At 39.8% G+C, this 15,979-nt stretch overlaps 1 protein-coding gene across 6 annotated transcripts in view; it reads left to right on the top strand.

Moving 5' to 3' along the window:
* Positions 1–15,979, top strand: part of LOC117568858 (pneumococcal serine-rich repeat protein) — an 87,120-nt gene that overhangs the window by 12,224 nt on the left and 58,917 nt on the right. For all 6 annotated transcript variants that reach the window (XM_034249742.2, XM_034249740.2, XM_034249743.2 and 3 more), the window contains 6 exons: positions 8,245–9,782; positions 11,139–11,814; positions 11,890–11,992; positions 12,167–12,301; positions 14,655–14,730; positions 14,797–14,926. In XM_034249742.2, coding sequence (XP_034105633.1) covers positions 8,724–9,782; positions 11,139–11,814; positions 11,890–11,992; positions 12,167–12,301; positions 14,655–14,730; positions 14,797–14,926 — 2,179 coding nt within the window. In that variant the 5' untranslated portion in view covers positions 8,245–8,723. The remainder of the gene's footprint in view (positions 1–8,244; positions 9,783–11,138; positions 11,815–11,889; positions 11,993–12,166; positions 12,302–14,654; positions 14,731–14,796; positions 14,927–15,979) is intronic.

The following is a 15,979-nucleotide window of genomic DNA, read 5'->3' as shown; positions in this document are numbered from 1 at the left end:
CAATTTTGTGCTAAAAATCGAATTTATTTTACATTTACAATTTATGCAGAATTTTATAGTCAACAGGGGAATTTTAATTTATAATTTTTTCATCTATCAAGCAATTATTATTTATTGAACCTAATAAAAATGTTATGTATAATTCATGACAATTCTTTGCTGGCAAAGCTACTATCTGAAATCTTTATTGCAACGATATCCTTTGCGTGTGCTATGAAAGCACATTAACACGCCTCTAACCAGATGTGGTTGACATTTGCGTTGGAGGCGTGGAGAGTTTCCGGTTCCTGGTGCTTAACTAAGTACTTCAATCAATTCACTTAGTTTGCCTTTCTTGGCAACACTTGCTTTGGCTGTGTCGGGTAGCATGTGGTTCGAAGTTTCGAGATCCAGCTGCGTCACAACTGTGTGTGTGTGTGTGTATGTTTATGGGATTGTGTGTGTTTGTGTTTTTCAGTTAGTAAACTTTAACAACGCAACTGCAGCAGTAGCAGCAGCTGCCTTGCAAGTGATCTGGAAGCGAACGCGCCATTAAAATTACAAGTGTTGCCTGCAAATGCACACAGAAAAACAGCAACAGAACTTTTTCTGGGAATGGATTGAGGTTTTTGTGGCGCGGTGCGTTGCGGTGCGGGCAGTGGTGAGAACTAAAGGCAAAAGTCCAGTTTGAGGCAACAACAAGAGCAACAGCAACAGCAACGGCAACGGCCAAAGGGGCGGTCAAGGCCTGCTGTGTTGGCCAACAGGCCAATTGTAATGCATATTTGATTTTGTATTTACGTTCAGGGTGGCACAAATCGATTGTCATTCGAACGTTGGTTGTGAACATGAACAAATGTTTTGCCATTACCAAACAACAACAACAATAACAACAGCAGCAACAGCAGCAGGCAACATGATTGCAATACCAACGCCAACAGCATAACAAAAGGAAACTTTAAAGAACAAAATAAATAAGCACTCCATTCGCACGAACTCGCGCTCGAACATAACGAACGAAGGCGCTCATGATTTACTGTGAAAATTAATGTAACTAACGCGCGGAGTTCGGTTGCAAGGACAACATTACGTATACGCAATATTTATATACTGCGCATCGAGGGTAAAAGCAAACCGACAAATAAGTAGACATGCAAACAGACCAACAGACAGACGAAGGAAAGGCAAATGAAACGGTAAATTAACCGGAAAAATTAAATGGTTTTTATTGTTGTTGCCTCCCCCCCCTTCCCTACACGACGATGGCAATGGAGAAGATCTGGCCCATTCATAAAAATGCCAAACGCAGCAACAGCTGCACAACAAATAAACGGCGAAGGCAAACACCAAAAATTCAAAATCCAAAATCCAAATCAAAACAATGCTGTATAATAAACATTTGCATGTTTATATCAACCATTCGATAGTTGATTTACTCTGTCATCGATTATAGACAATTGCGGGGTCTGTGGCGAGCAGCTTATGATGATTGGCTGATTGGTGATGATGTGACTGCAAAAGGTCTATAAATATATGTGTGTATGCACAACTAAAACTAATAAACAGAATGCGTCACGTGCATTTCTCATTCGAATGGAGCTTTAATCTATTCAATTTGCTGGCCAATTCCTTTCATCAAATATGTCAAATATAATTTTTTATTAAAATTCTTAATTGTTTATCTATCACTGCCAAATCGATTGCACTCCTTTGACGTGGTCCACAGAGAATAATACATTTATTTCCGCTTGTGCTTTGTGTGGAAGCATAAATGCCTAAGGAATAAATGTTTAATTGCTTTCATTATTCATTTGTTGTGGAATGATAACAAGTTTATTTTTTGACTTTTCATACCCGCTGCTCATAGGGTAGAAGGGTATTATAACTTTGTGCCTCCAGGAAATGTGTCTAACAGGCAGGAGGAGGCTTCTCCGAACATTTATAAAAATTTATTTAAATATGGTATATTTTTATTTTAAATATTTTTGTGGTATATATTTTTCGAATATTTTAAATATAATACAGCACTGTTAAGCCTTTTTCACAATGGATAAAGGGTATCTCACAGTCTAGCACACTCGACTATAGTTTTCTTGTTATTATTTACTATTTATTTATGTTTTTATTTGTCATCATAGAATACATATTTTAATAAAAACTTTGATAATAATAATATAATAAAAGTGAATTACTAAATAAAATAAAAATTGACGTTTTCGGTAATTTCAGAATTCATCATTATTTGTTTTCATTTTGATACTATTATGTTTGCACTTCTCTTAGTAAATTAATTTATTGTATTTATATTTTAAAGTAGCGCAGTGTTTGATAAGAAATGTTATGTGTCATATTTTTTTTGACTTATCAATTTAAATCTTATTTCTTTTATATTATTATAGGGTTTGTTATAAAGGAAAATTGGAAATTGTTTTCATTATTACTTTTACTGTATTTTTTTTAATTTATATAATTATTACCTTTTCATTATATATCCAAATAATATTGGTAAACTGTTATTTATTTGTTAGCAATTTTAAACTAAAAAGAATTTACTCTTTTATGTTACCGTCTTTAAATTTTGAAGTTGTGTTGTGTCTGATTAAAAATACCAATTATTTTATATGTCAAATTTGTGCATACTTGTGACATTTCAATGGAAATTTCATTTGAAATATTTTCGCATTGTTATAAACTCTGGGTTTAAGGCAGAAGTATGTTAAATGGTGCAAATTGGTTTGTCACTTGCTTAAATATCTAAATTGCAAACTTATCCAAATTAATTTCTCAGCAGGCGAATTTCATGTGAAGACTTAGACATTTTGAAATGGAACATTTCTATTTATTTTGTGCAAAGTTTTGTTGTCTAAATGGTTGATGGTAGCATTGTTGTGGCTTCTAATTGCTATGAGTACGAAATAAATTTGATTCCATCTCGACAGAATTGGCCCGAATTTAGGTCAGTTGGCAGCATTGATACAGCAAAAAGTTTTGCTTTTAAGCAGAGGCTAAAACAAACCTCAAAAAGATACGTTGCATTCTTGCGAGACAAACATTTGAGCTTGAGCAGAAGCAGAATCAGTGGAAGCAACAGCAAAACACAGAGATGGTGTCTACTGGCTGTCAGCTGAGCTGTAACTGTTACAACAACAACAGTAACAACGCAACACACATGCAAATGCATACACACACACATGCATACATATGTAGATACATACGAGTATCTGTGTTTGTGTCAGAAAACTGTCAGGCTGCATTTCATATGGCTCATCTGGACGAAGGCTGTCAGCGGGAGGTAAAGAGGCAGAGAGGCAAGGGAAGGGTATAAGGGGGCGGGGCCATTGGGTTTGTATTGCGCCTGTTACGGCGGTGACATTGCCGTGGACATGGACGTGAACGTGGAGCCTCGGACTTCGACCGAGCGACAGACTCTTCTTCACAGACAGTTTTCACTAATTATCTGACACGCTGTTGGGGCCTGAGACTGAAACTGGGGACTGAAACTGACTGAGGTGGAGGGCCCGGACATCTCTGTTGCTGTTGCTGCTGCTGCAGCTCGTTGCGGCCAAGGACTCATTTTGAATTTGCTGTTGTACACGACGAACACACACACACATAGACAAAGACACACACACACACAGTAACTTTACGTGCGCATCTCAAAACTCTAATTTCAAAGGTCGTGCCAGTGCAAAAACTGTTTCCTTTTTTGTTTTTTGGTTGTTTTCTTTTTGTTGTTTTTATTTTTGATACCTCGCTTTTAAAGATAGCTTCAGATGGGGTATGCTTTGGAAGTAGTGTATATTTTATAAATATATTCAGAAATGCAGAGAAGATGTCATTTGAGAATATTATATATTGACTAAGAGATAATTTCATATATATTATTTAATTTTATTTAAACGATATTTTAAGGCGTAATGCTTTAAAGTAGTGTAAATTTTGTATAGTTTTTCTGAGTTTTAGAGTAGTTGTCGTTTAAGTATGTTGCAATAATTTACTACTTGAAATATATTTTAAAGAACCACAAATAAAACACCTTACACTAAAAAAGAAGTCTAGAAATTATCATTGATTAAGCCCTAATTTTATTACCTTATGCTTTGAAGTAGTTTATATTATACATATTTTTTAGATGTTGTGATCTATTATTATTATCTGAATATCTCAATATACAATCTACCCTTAAAATAACTTAAAATAAAGGCTAAGGACATATTGGTATTGAGAAAGCAGTGTAGAAATAATAATTTATTTAAACGCTATCTCAAGGATTGGCTAGCTATATCTCTAAATAGAATTGCACGCAACTTTAATCATTAATAAAAATGTTTAAAAGATATATTAATCGTATGAATTTTCTATAGAAATGCTGTCAAAATGAGATTCTTCTGCGATTTCTGATTGAGTTTCACGCATTTTGAAGAGTATCTGTTAGTTATTAGGCAACGTTTACATATTATTTGCATTTTTTTTTGTAGTTGTTGTTGCTGTCGTCCGTTGAGCTTCTCTCGTTTCGGTGTCATGTGTTTAAAGCCATGTGCATGTTTTATTTGGCATTCGCCTTTTGTGTATATTCGCTGCATTTGATTCCACGCCCACTGAATTGTGTGAAGGCCGCCGCAGCGAAAAGGAGGCGTCAATAATTGAATACCCAACTGAGAGCCGAGAGCTGTGAGATGAGAGCTTCGGCCAGCGAAAAGTTGATTAAATTTAAGCAGCTGCCAAGAGCAGCTGCCTCTAAGCCAGGAATCTTTCCGCCTCCCCCTCACCGCCTCCCATCTCATCACACAAAGTTGCATTTGCAATTCCAATTCTGATTTGAGCGGCTATTTGCGCCAACGAATTATTCAACAATGTTCATGGATTAGCTGTTGGCCATGCTGAAAAATTAAAAATCAAATTTATAGCTTTCTAACGAACGCATGTGCCTCGTTTTTTCACCCCGTGTAGAGTGCTAATTAGGCATTGTTAATGCGCGCCATTGACAAGCGAAACAGCAAGTTTTTGGGGTTTCCAAATACAATCATATAAATTTAATGGAAAAACTGTCAAGTGCTTGGTTTGGTTTCACTAAAAAAGAAGAAAAACTTTGCTGTTGACAAAAACACCAAACACACACACACTCACACACACATGGACAGAAACACAGACTTGTATTCACACCAATACAACTCAAGAGAAGCAACAGTCGCCTGGCGGCTGTTAACAGCGGCTTAACAGTGCCATAACAGCAAGTGAGAGAGCGTCATGTTAAATGTAACACGAGAGAGCAGCTCTCTCACTCATCTACTTTGGGCTCAACTGTTGAGCGAGCTCTGCTGCTGTGACGCCAGCAGCAGCAGCAACAGCGGCAGCAGATGTTAACCTGTTATTTACATTTGCGGCGGGCAGCGGCAGCAACAGTTATAATTTTTGTGCTTGCCTTCTCTTTATGTCCTCGAATGATTTATTTTTGGCCTGGCTGCGACGCCTGCTGCTGCTGCTGTTGCTGTTGCTGCTGCTGCGGCGACTGTTGGCATTGCCGAGTTAAGGCATGTGGTTTTTGTTTGGATTTATGCGTGTCTTCTCTTGCTCGGTCTCGTTCTTGGTATCGCTCTCGCTCTGTCTCACTTCTGCCCTTCACTTTCACTACGCCTTTTGTGCCCAGCTTGTTTGCATGCGTGCCTTGTTTGATATTGTGGGCTGCGGGCAGTTGAGATGATGCTTAGACAGCAGCAACAGCAGCAGAAGCAGCAGCAACATGGCCCATCGTCAGGTGGTTATGCGATGAGTATGCTGAGAGTACGCTGAGAGTACGCTCTGCACTCCGCACTTCAGACTCTGCGCTCTGTGCTATGGTAATATGGTAATGCTAATGGCGATGCGGTTAACTTTGCGCCTAGTGGAAATTTATGCATACTACGGCAACAACTTTTTCTATTACACGGCCAATGTGCGGCCGTATCGTTTAATTAGCGCCTGCCACAAGGCGTTTAAATGCACGCGAATGCTTGCTCATAAAGCCCAACAAAAAAAATATTAAAAACAAAAAAAAAATACACTGAAGAGCTAAAAACTTTTGCCAGGGTTGTTACCGCCTTTAGCGTGTTTCCACATTTAATCATTTTTTGTTATTACAGCCATTGCTGTTGTTGATGCTGTTCTTTGGCATTGCAGTTGATGGCGCCATTGTTATGACCCTTATTGTGCGCCATTTGCATCGCTGTCCATGGCAGGCCTAACACACAAACACACACATACTCTCCCCGCCATGTCTACTAGAAATTGTAACTCAATGTTTGTGTGCATATTTCAAATGTCATGCACATGAACAGAAGACTGTGACTGCGACTGCGATTGCGATTCCAAATGCGACTGCGGAAATGAAAACAATATCCATTTCCATTGTATATTTTTATTTGCTGCAACGACTGCTACAGCAGCAGAAGCAGCAGCAGCAGCAGCAACGGCGACAAAAAGCGCAATAAACGGCCGTGGGGAAACCTGTCGCAGTCGCTGTCGTAGTTGAAGTCGAGCTGGCACACGCCCAATGGCCCAGAGCACAGTGTCCCAGTGCCATGGTGCCACAGTACACAGTGCCTCACTGCACCCAGGCAGCTGCTCTGTCTCTGACTCCCTGGCGATATAAAGCTGCCAGCTCTGTAGTCCAAAGTCCACTTTCAAAGTACTGCTGCTGCAAGTAAATTTACATGTCTTTAACTTTTGTTTTTAATTACAATACATTCATATCTTCTGTATGCGCCAAAAGTCAAGTTTAACGCAATATTTTTTGTTTTTGGATTTAAAATCAAAGTTGTACTTGTCTCAATTGACAACATCGGTAAATGATTCCATTCTCATTCATAATATTAAAAAATACTTACATTATTTTTTCGAGCATTTTTTTAAATAGTCAGCAATTATTGATGGGTAATAAATAAACCAAAATATCCAATAATTGCTTAAATGAATAGTCTTTCAGTTTTAAATGAAAGGGTATTTAATTTCACTTAATAGATTTTAATCAAATAAATTTGATGTGGTAGTACACTAACTGCAATCATTTTTAATTTTATTATTTTTTTAAAATTTATTTCGCATTCACATTCGAACGTTACGTATACGTAATATTTGCTAATACACAAAAAACCGCTCCTTGAAACTAAAATGACTAAAAAAGCTCTTATTTATTTGTTCATTTATTTCGTTTCCTATGTTACATTCATACAAATTTGTGAAATACAATGGAACTTTTTCGCAACCATTTGCAAACGTTGCGTATACGTAATATTTGCAAATAGACTAAAAAAGTTCGTCTAGAAATTAGAATCACTGCAAAAGCTTTATTTGTAAATTTATTTCGTTATTTACAAACAAATATAGTTAAAACTTTAAAATATAATATTGTTCACAACTTGTATTTGCACATTTGTAAAACGTTACGTATACGTAATATTTGCTAATATACCAAAAAGTTTTACCACTTCTAAAAGTTCTTAATAATTTGTTAATTTAATTTTCGCATATATTTGCAACCGTTGCGTATATGTAATATTTACTAATAGACCAAAAACCTCAACTTGAAACTAAACTGACGGAAAGAGCACTTATTTATTTGTAAATTTATTTCGTTACCTACAAACAAACAAATTTGTAAATTATACCAGAACTTGTTCACAAACATATGCAAACGTTGCGAATACGTAATATTTGCTTATATACCAAAAAGTTTCACGTAACTAGAATTAAAAGTTCTTATTTATTTGTTAATTTATTTCTATAAAATGTTATATTCTTCACAACTTTTTCGCATATATTTGGAAACGTTGCGTATACGTAATATTTGCTAATGGACCAAAAAAGTTCCACTTGAATACAAATTGCACAACGACAACGAAATTGATATCTGCTGTCAATGTATTGAGTTGGCACCACTGACGACATCCTTTTCTCACTTTTCACCTGTAGTCCTGTGTGTGTGTGTGTGAGTTTTTGTGTATGTTTGTGTGTGTGTCTGTGTGCAACAAGTAGAAAGCTATGCTCATGAATAATGCGAATGAGAGAAGGTGTATCACTGAATTTGAATCAGAATCAGAGAAATGTGCAAAACTATTGGCAAACTGTTGACGTTGTCCTCGCTGCCAAGGAAGCGAGAGAAGATAAGAGGAGGGAGAGCGGGGAGAGAGGGGAGAGGGACAGATGTGCGGCCTTGTCTATTGGCGGGCTATTGAACCGCTATCACAGTTTTCGAATTTGCTAGTCTAATGTTTGTGTCTTTTGTTACAGGTGTGCGGCATTCGCCCATAAGCGCCACTTGGAGGCACTTTGAGTCGTTGACGACACAATCGAGATTCATTGAATGCCAATTCACAGCGCTGTTAACTGAATTTGAAATCGATTGCGACTGCGACTGTGACAGCCAGTGCTGCAAAAAAGAGTAAACAATAGTGGAGGAGAAATATGCCACGCATCAGCAGCAGCTGCACAGTGTCAATGTGGCTGAGAGCGCGAGGCGTGGCAACTACATGACAAGCGTCAGGATTAGGACGACTACGACGACGACGAGGACGCGAGCGAATCGATCAATGTGCCCAATCCATGACCACGACCCCAGCCAGAGCCGCACTCGAGGATAATGCAAATAGTCGTCAACAGCAACAGCAACAATAACAGGAACAACAGCAACCATAACAGCAGTAACAACAACCACAGCAACAACAACGAGAAGAAGAACAACAAACAACACTTTGAGCACATTTTCCCCAATGGCGGATGCGGACGATAGCAACAGTGGCGAGGGCAGCGGCGGTGGCAGCGGCAGCGGAGGCAGCGGCGATGGACTCGAATCGCATCACGACTCGCTGCAGCTGCTGACCAAACTAGACAAGGCGGTGTCCACCAATGACATATTGCTCGATCTGCAGCGTGCGCTCACCTACGAAGCCGTGTTCAGCAGCCTCGTGGAGCACAAGATGCAGGCGCTGCGCCGCGACTACGAGGAGCACAAGCGTGCCAAGCGCGCCAAGAAACGTAAATCGATTGGTCGCATTTTGCTGCCTCGCAAACTGTTTGGTGCACGTCGCGCCAGCAAGGATGAATCCGACCCGGAGCAGGAGGAGCAGGAGGACGTTGAGGTGCGCGGTCTGCAGCCAGCACAAACTGCGCACTGCGATGACATCGAGGTGGCCTCCGGTTCGTTGCCCCTGCAGCGTCACTCGACGGTTTGCGCGGAGCCAGCGCTGGAGGATAGCGTGGCCAGCACGCTGAGCAACTCGTCGGGACGACAGCAGGCCAGGCACAGTCACAGTTTGTTGGTGCAGGCTCAGACGCATACGCCTGCCCAGACGCTGCAATCGATGCAGCGCGACAGCAGCTCCGACTCTGAGGCAGAGGTGCAACGGAGCACCACGACCAACGGCGATCCGGCGCCACACACTCCGGCTGTCTCCTGCTACGACAATACCTCGCTGGCCACTGCCACCGCCACAGCCACAGCCACAGCAACCGCCACAGCCACTGCCACAGCAACTGTGGTGGGCGGTGGGCGTGGTCAGCACAGCTCTACCATGGCGGACGACAGTCTGACCGCCTCGTTGCGCGGCAGCCTTGAGAGTCTCTCCTACTCCAGCTCTCGCTGCACGGTCAGCTTTGGCGGCGCCGAGATCATCGCCGTGGCCCATGGCCACGATGCGGACACGCGGGAGCGGGCGCGTCTGGCCAAGCGACTGCGCATCCTGGAGGCCAAGTCGATTAGCGCACAGTGTAGCCCCATCTTTCCGCGCAGTGTGGCACGCACGATGGCGTTGCCCATGCCACAGCAGGCGGTGAGTTTTGATGAACTTTAATATATAATATAATATATAAAAATATCAATTTGTTATATTTCTTTTTTTAAAACAAAACTAATGCTTAAGGTGAAAATTTTAAAATATAATATGTGATAAGTTGAAGAGGCATTGCCCTCAAAAGTATGCTATAAATATTGTTAGTGCCATATATTCATTTATTGAAGATGATTAGGAGTCTACTATCAGCTTAAGAAATAATTGTAGACTGAAGAGCTGAATATTATTTTTGTTCGATTTTAGAATTATTAAGTAGGTGAACCAATACAGCAATAAAGTATCACAACAACACATTCTAAACAAAACTAATTCAGGCCAAGCCCCATACTCACATACTCATATCATAAGGAAGTATTTGTCGTAGATCACGTTTGGATAAACGTTTAGATGAAGCCTTGAAGTCTCCTTGTGAGTCTACTTCGGTTTTATTTTTGTTTTGTTTTAACTATTTATTCGTTTCTTCTGGTTGTTTAAATTGACATACTGCTACCGATCTGGCACCTTAACCTAATTATGTATTAACATTTTCACATAGAGGCTTTTATATCATAACACAGTAGGAGATCGCGGCTAGATTTACAATACATTACGAGTAATTTTTATATATGTACATCACAGACAGATTAGGATATAAGTCTAGCAGGCAGATCTTGCAGGTGCAGCCATGTTAAACGTAGTTTGCCTTTGTATCTCAAGAGACGTTGTTTCTATAATTTATAGCTCAAGCTATAGTGAAAATTTGTGTGTCGAGAATTGTCGATTTGCAATTGCAAGCTGTTCATTTCCCTTTATTGTGGTTTCTAAAATACACAATTGTCTAGGGTATAGGGGTGCATTTTATGGTAAATTGGGGATTGGTAACCATAAAATGTGCTGTACTGCATTTTGGAAATGCAAGCTTTGATTTCTTCGCATTGATGTGGAGAGTGAAAGCCACAAATTTCGTAACTAGCAGCCTAAGGTCTGATAATTTGCCATTAATTTGCATTTTATAGACATGTGAATGGGAACTGACTATCTATTTGTCTTAAAATTTGATGTTCTTTATTTTCAAACTAATAAAATATTTGTTAAGCCAATCGACCTTAAATTGTTTGCAACATCAATTTAACTTAACTGGTCTTCAATCAATTGAAGTGGAAATTGATTTCGTATTATTGATTCAATCATCACATTTTGTTCTGGCTTGTTTACTTATTTAAAATTAATCAGTTGCAGCAATTTTCAGAGGAAAATAAAGAATAGAACCACTTTGTTTAGTTGAACTGCGCTTGTCTTTAATGCATCATCGATCCACCTTTTTTTGCACATCCAACTTTGCTATTTTTTTTGCAGCGCATCCACATGAACGTTCCCTCCAGTCTGGCCAGACAGCTGCCACAGCAGCAGCAGCAACAGCAACCACAGCCGCATGTGGCACTAGAAATCGGTTCGCTGTCTGTGCCACAGACTCATCCTCAGCCCCATCCACAGCCGGAGGCATTGGTGCCGCAACGCAAGCGACTGCTGCCCAAGCAAATATCCTGCACCGAAAGCTATTCGGGGGCAGGCAGCGATTTCGATGGAGCAGCTGCCTATGCACGCTACTTTTCGCGCCAGAACACCTCCGAGGATAGCGCCAATGTGACGGTGAGCACAGTGCTGGCCCAAAGTGATTCGCAGTCGCTGCACGCGTTGCCCAGCTATGCAAATACGCCAACAACGGCTGCGGAACGTGTGAAATCTCGTAGCACTGGATTGCTGGCTGCCATGCCCGAGGCCATCATAATTCCCATGGAGGAGGAGGATGATGAGCAGCCGTTGCCCGCTGCTCAGCTGGCGGAGAAGCTGCATCGCATGACCTCCACATCGACGGGTTCCAGTCTGGCGCCCACTGGCTGCTGCAGTGCAGCCAAGTCGTCGGCGATCAAACAAATTCAGAGCTTTAAGCCCGCGCTGCCAATGCCCGGCACACTGGCGGCGCCCAGCACAGGCAGCGATGATGAGTACCGACGCCGCAAGAGGAAGTACAGTAAGTACACGCTAATAAATGCACTCATCCAGTGCAACTCAAGTGTTCTAATTTATACTAATGCTCGCTCGGCAGAACGTCATCATCGCTGCTCAGATCCCGCTTTGGTTTATCCCACGACCAACGGACTGCAGCACTGTGTGCATGTGCTTGGCCTGCCACCCGATGCCCAGCCCATGTAAGTCCCCCTCACCACCTCCCACTTAGACAGTTAGTGGCTGGTTTAACCCACAGCACAGAACTAATGCCACAAAGGCAACATCATCATCATCATCAACATCATCGTTATTGTCGTTGCGCCTGTCAAACTAATGTCATTTATTATACCACTCACTCACACACACACACACAGACAATGCCCCTATGCCGAGGACTCGCCATGCGACCTGCAGCTCGACATGGACACGGACGCTGATAAAATCGACGACCTTGAACACATGGTGCCTGGCGGCGGCGACGGTCATCAGCGACATCGCAGAAAGCATCGGTAAGTCGCTAACCGCTATATCGACATGTCCATCACAAGCTCAGGTCACAGCGAAACAATCAATCAGCTAAAAGAAAGCTCATTATAGCGGGTCAATTCGATAGCCCAAAGAATATTGAGCTTTCTTTTTAGCCAATCTGCTTAATTAATAAAAATATAAACCATTTAGATAGCGCCAAAATATAATAACATAATTATATTACTTTGCTTTGGGGACAGATAGACCAAAAGTAATGAATAAAATATTAAAATTAGAACCTTTTCATTTACTTGGATAGCCCAAAAGTGATGACATAAGTGTAGGTATTACAATTAGCTTTTTTTTATTATAATTTGAATAGACGAAGAAGTAAATAAAAAGAAGATTACAAGGGTATAATTATTATTACTTATTTATTATATTAAAAATTATTTGGAAAGCACCAAAAATGGGTTTATATTATTTTATTTTATTTATGATAGTATACAAACTATTCAGATAGTCCAGGCATATTTTTCTATTTATTATAAAATTAAATAAGTAAAGAATATAAAATACTTAAAAAATAAAAAGACAAAATATTACAAATTTACAATATTTTATTTATTTTAAGTAAAAAAAAAATTTTCACATTTCTCAAACGTAAAATAGTTAAAGTATAGAAATATACTAGGAATATAATAGAAGTATACTTTTAAAATTATTGAAATATACTAATATTTTAGTTTCAACTATATAGCAAAACTAATAATTTAATTGAAGTTTTCCAAATAACAAAGATTATTTTGTAAAGTTTTATTTAATGTTTAAACATTTAAGTTAGAAAGAATAAAAAGAATTAATTGGGATTTGTGGTTTGAACGCGTTGTTATTTTATTATAATATTTTTTTCAAATATTAAAGAATATTTAGAAGTTTCTCACTTCTCTTCATATTATTATTATATTATATTATCATTATTATATTATAATAATATTCAAACGTTTTTTTTTTAATTTTCAACAATATCTAAAACGCCAAAGATAATAATATGATAATATAAACATATTATTGACTTCACTTCCTACTGATCACTATGAACCTTAGCTCTAAGTGCTTAAGAGTTTAAATCGCGAGCTGGAAAACAGCTATCAAACACTGTCGCCAAAAAGTGCTTAAATGTAATAAATTATTTGGCATTAAATAATGCTGCGCTGACGCCACTGTGCAACTGCTTTCCGGCTATTTGGTCAAGCTTAAGCAATGATTAGAGAATTTATAAATGATTGCACATTAAGGTCAGTGGCTGGCCAGTTGGTCACATTGAGCAACAATAGCGTCCGCGTCGTTGTCCTTCAACGGCAGTGCACTAATAAATGTCCAGCTGGAAAGCGATTGTCAAACATCGCCTAATGCGTTCTCCAGAGTACCCACCAAAAAAGAAAAAAAAATAAAAAGAAAGCAGACAAAAATTGATTGACAAGCTTTGTGTGGCAGCCTCGAGGAGAGATATAGAGTGAGAGTGTGGTAGATGCCACGGCACATTCACTGTCACCACCTGGACACCAAACCCTCGAAACCCCAACATGACTGTGTTGTGCATCCTTCCCCTTTCCATTCCCCTCCTCATCGTCGCAACTGGTTGGTTGCCTACCTGACTACCTGACTACCTGAGTGCCTGACTGACTAAAAGTGCTGTTGCTTTTTTCCACCAGGAGGCACTTCCGTTGCGAAACGAGCAACGGCAGGCGGCGGCAAATGCCGATGTTGTTTTTGTATCGTCGTCGTTGTCGACGTGCAGCGAGCGGGGAAATTGTGGCAGCTTTGTAATGCGGAAGTTTTGCAAAACCCAAACGGAAATAGACCAAATATGTTTAAGCTGCTGTTGTTGCGCTTCCAGCTTCAGATGCGGCATATGGCTGAGCAGATGTGTGCGAGTGTTTGTGTGTGCATCCGTGTGTGTGCGATTGTTTGTGTGTGTGTGTGTGTTTGTGTTGGCCTTCAGCTGAAGAGTAATTGATTAAGCTTGATATTGATACAACCGTTCTTGTGGAATAAATCCACTTTTTGTTTGCCAAGTCTGGCCTTTAGTTAACAGGAAACGTTTCAAGACTCGACTCGACTCTCGCCTCTCGTTTTTCGTTTCTCGTTTCGCACTTTGCCGAGTCATTCACACAACATGTTACATCTTTATTGTTTTCTTTACGCCATAAAAGAGGTTGAAAAAGGGGATTATGCAGCAACAGCAACAGCAGCAGCAATAGCAATAGCTCCATGCTTGTTCTGGGTAATTTAATAATGGCACAGCATTTTGTAGGTTTAGAGCTTGAACCGTAAACTAGGCCTTGCCTCTTCCTTTCCCTTTTCTCTAATAATACTTCCTGCTGTTTTTAGGCACCGCCACAAAAAACGTCATCGACATAAAAAACCCAAAATACTTGTACAGGATTTGGACACAGAAGTTGTTAAGGTACAAACATTTTAAAGACTTTTTAAAAGAATGCATATCGATTAATTGTTATTTATCGATTTACAGGTGATCGATCCGCACGACTTATCGCAGCGTGCTCGCTGGACAATCATTGCAACTGCCTGCCTCCTGTTGCTCATGTGCCTGATGCTAATCGGCGTAACTCTGCGAATGGCGCCCATTATCGATGATATGGGTAAGTGGCTAGCATTCATTTAACTCGATTACCAAGTACTATGTATATCTAATGTCCCCTGTAATATCCATGCCTGCCATGCAGTCCTCTAGTCTTAAGCAATTGCAACTCTAATGGAACAAGTTTAGAATTAAGCAAGAAAAAATATTATAACATGTTATTATCCTTCTGCTTCGACATTGTAAATATGCATCACATACGAAAATGGGGCTTCGTCTCAGCCCCCGTCGGTTGAAAAATAACTATGATATATCTAATGCCGTGTGTATTGTATTTTGTTTCGTTATTTTTCAAATACAGAATACCTAACGAAATGTAAGTACAAAAGCACAAAACCAAAGATGTATATGCTAAATATATACATATCTTCGGTATTTCGAAGCTGTGATATCCTAGCAGCACACGAAATATGAGAGAAATAATAAAAGTAAATATTTCAAGTGAGTCTGCTAGGATATTAAAGTTGTGAAAGTTTTGTTGTGTTTACAGTTTTACAAAACCAAAACTATGTTTCGTTATGAAGAGCTTTTGAAACACTCCAGAAACTAAACCGAGTGTATGGCAACTTTTGTGTTATAGTTCTAAAAGCTTTCGATGTATTTTTTTAGCTGAGCATTTTGTTCAAGTTCTCAGCTTGTGTTCCACATACAACACAAAAAGCTTTGCTTGTAAACTTAACAGGTAACTAACTGGCTTGAGCTTTTGTGGATTTGAGCTTGAGCCTCTGTTTGGAGTTTGAGTGAAGCGAGCTTTTACTCAGCTTTGAGCTTTGGCTCCGAGTGCAACCTTAAATCTCAATGGCCATTGCCTGAGTTGTCTTTACTCACACACAAACCCACACACACACACATATGTAGGTTTATGTGTGCCATTGTGTTGCATAACAGCGCAGTAATAGCCGCGGAACTAGGACAGCGTATCACATGTTGCATTTCAAGCACTCACACACACACACACTCGCTTACACTGTAACTGTTACATTTGCTGACTGCATGTGTGTGTGTGTGCATTTGGCATAGATTTGTATGATGTTCGATATTATCCTTTCTTTCA

The sequence above is a fragment of the Drosophila albomicans genome, chromosome 3, assembly GCF_009650485.2.
Source record: "Drosophila albomicans strain 15112-1751.03 chromosome 3, ASM965048v2, whole genome shotgun sequence".
NCBI classification, from domain to species: domain Eukaryota; kingdom Metazoa; phylum Arthropoda; class Insecta; order Diptera; family Drosophilidae; genus Drosophila; species Drosophila albomicans.
Note: the sequence above shows the minus strand (reverse complement) of the source record. Positions and strands in the feature narration are given on the sequence as shown.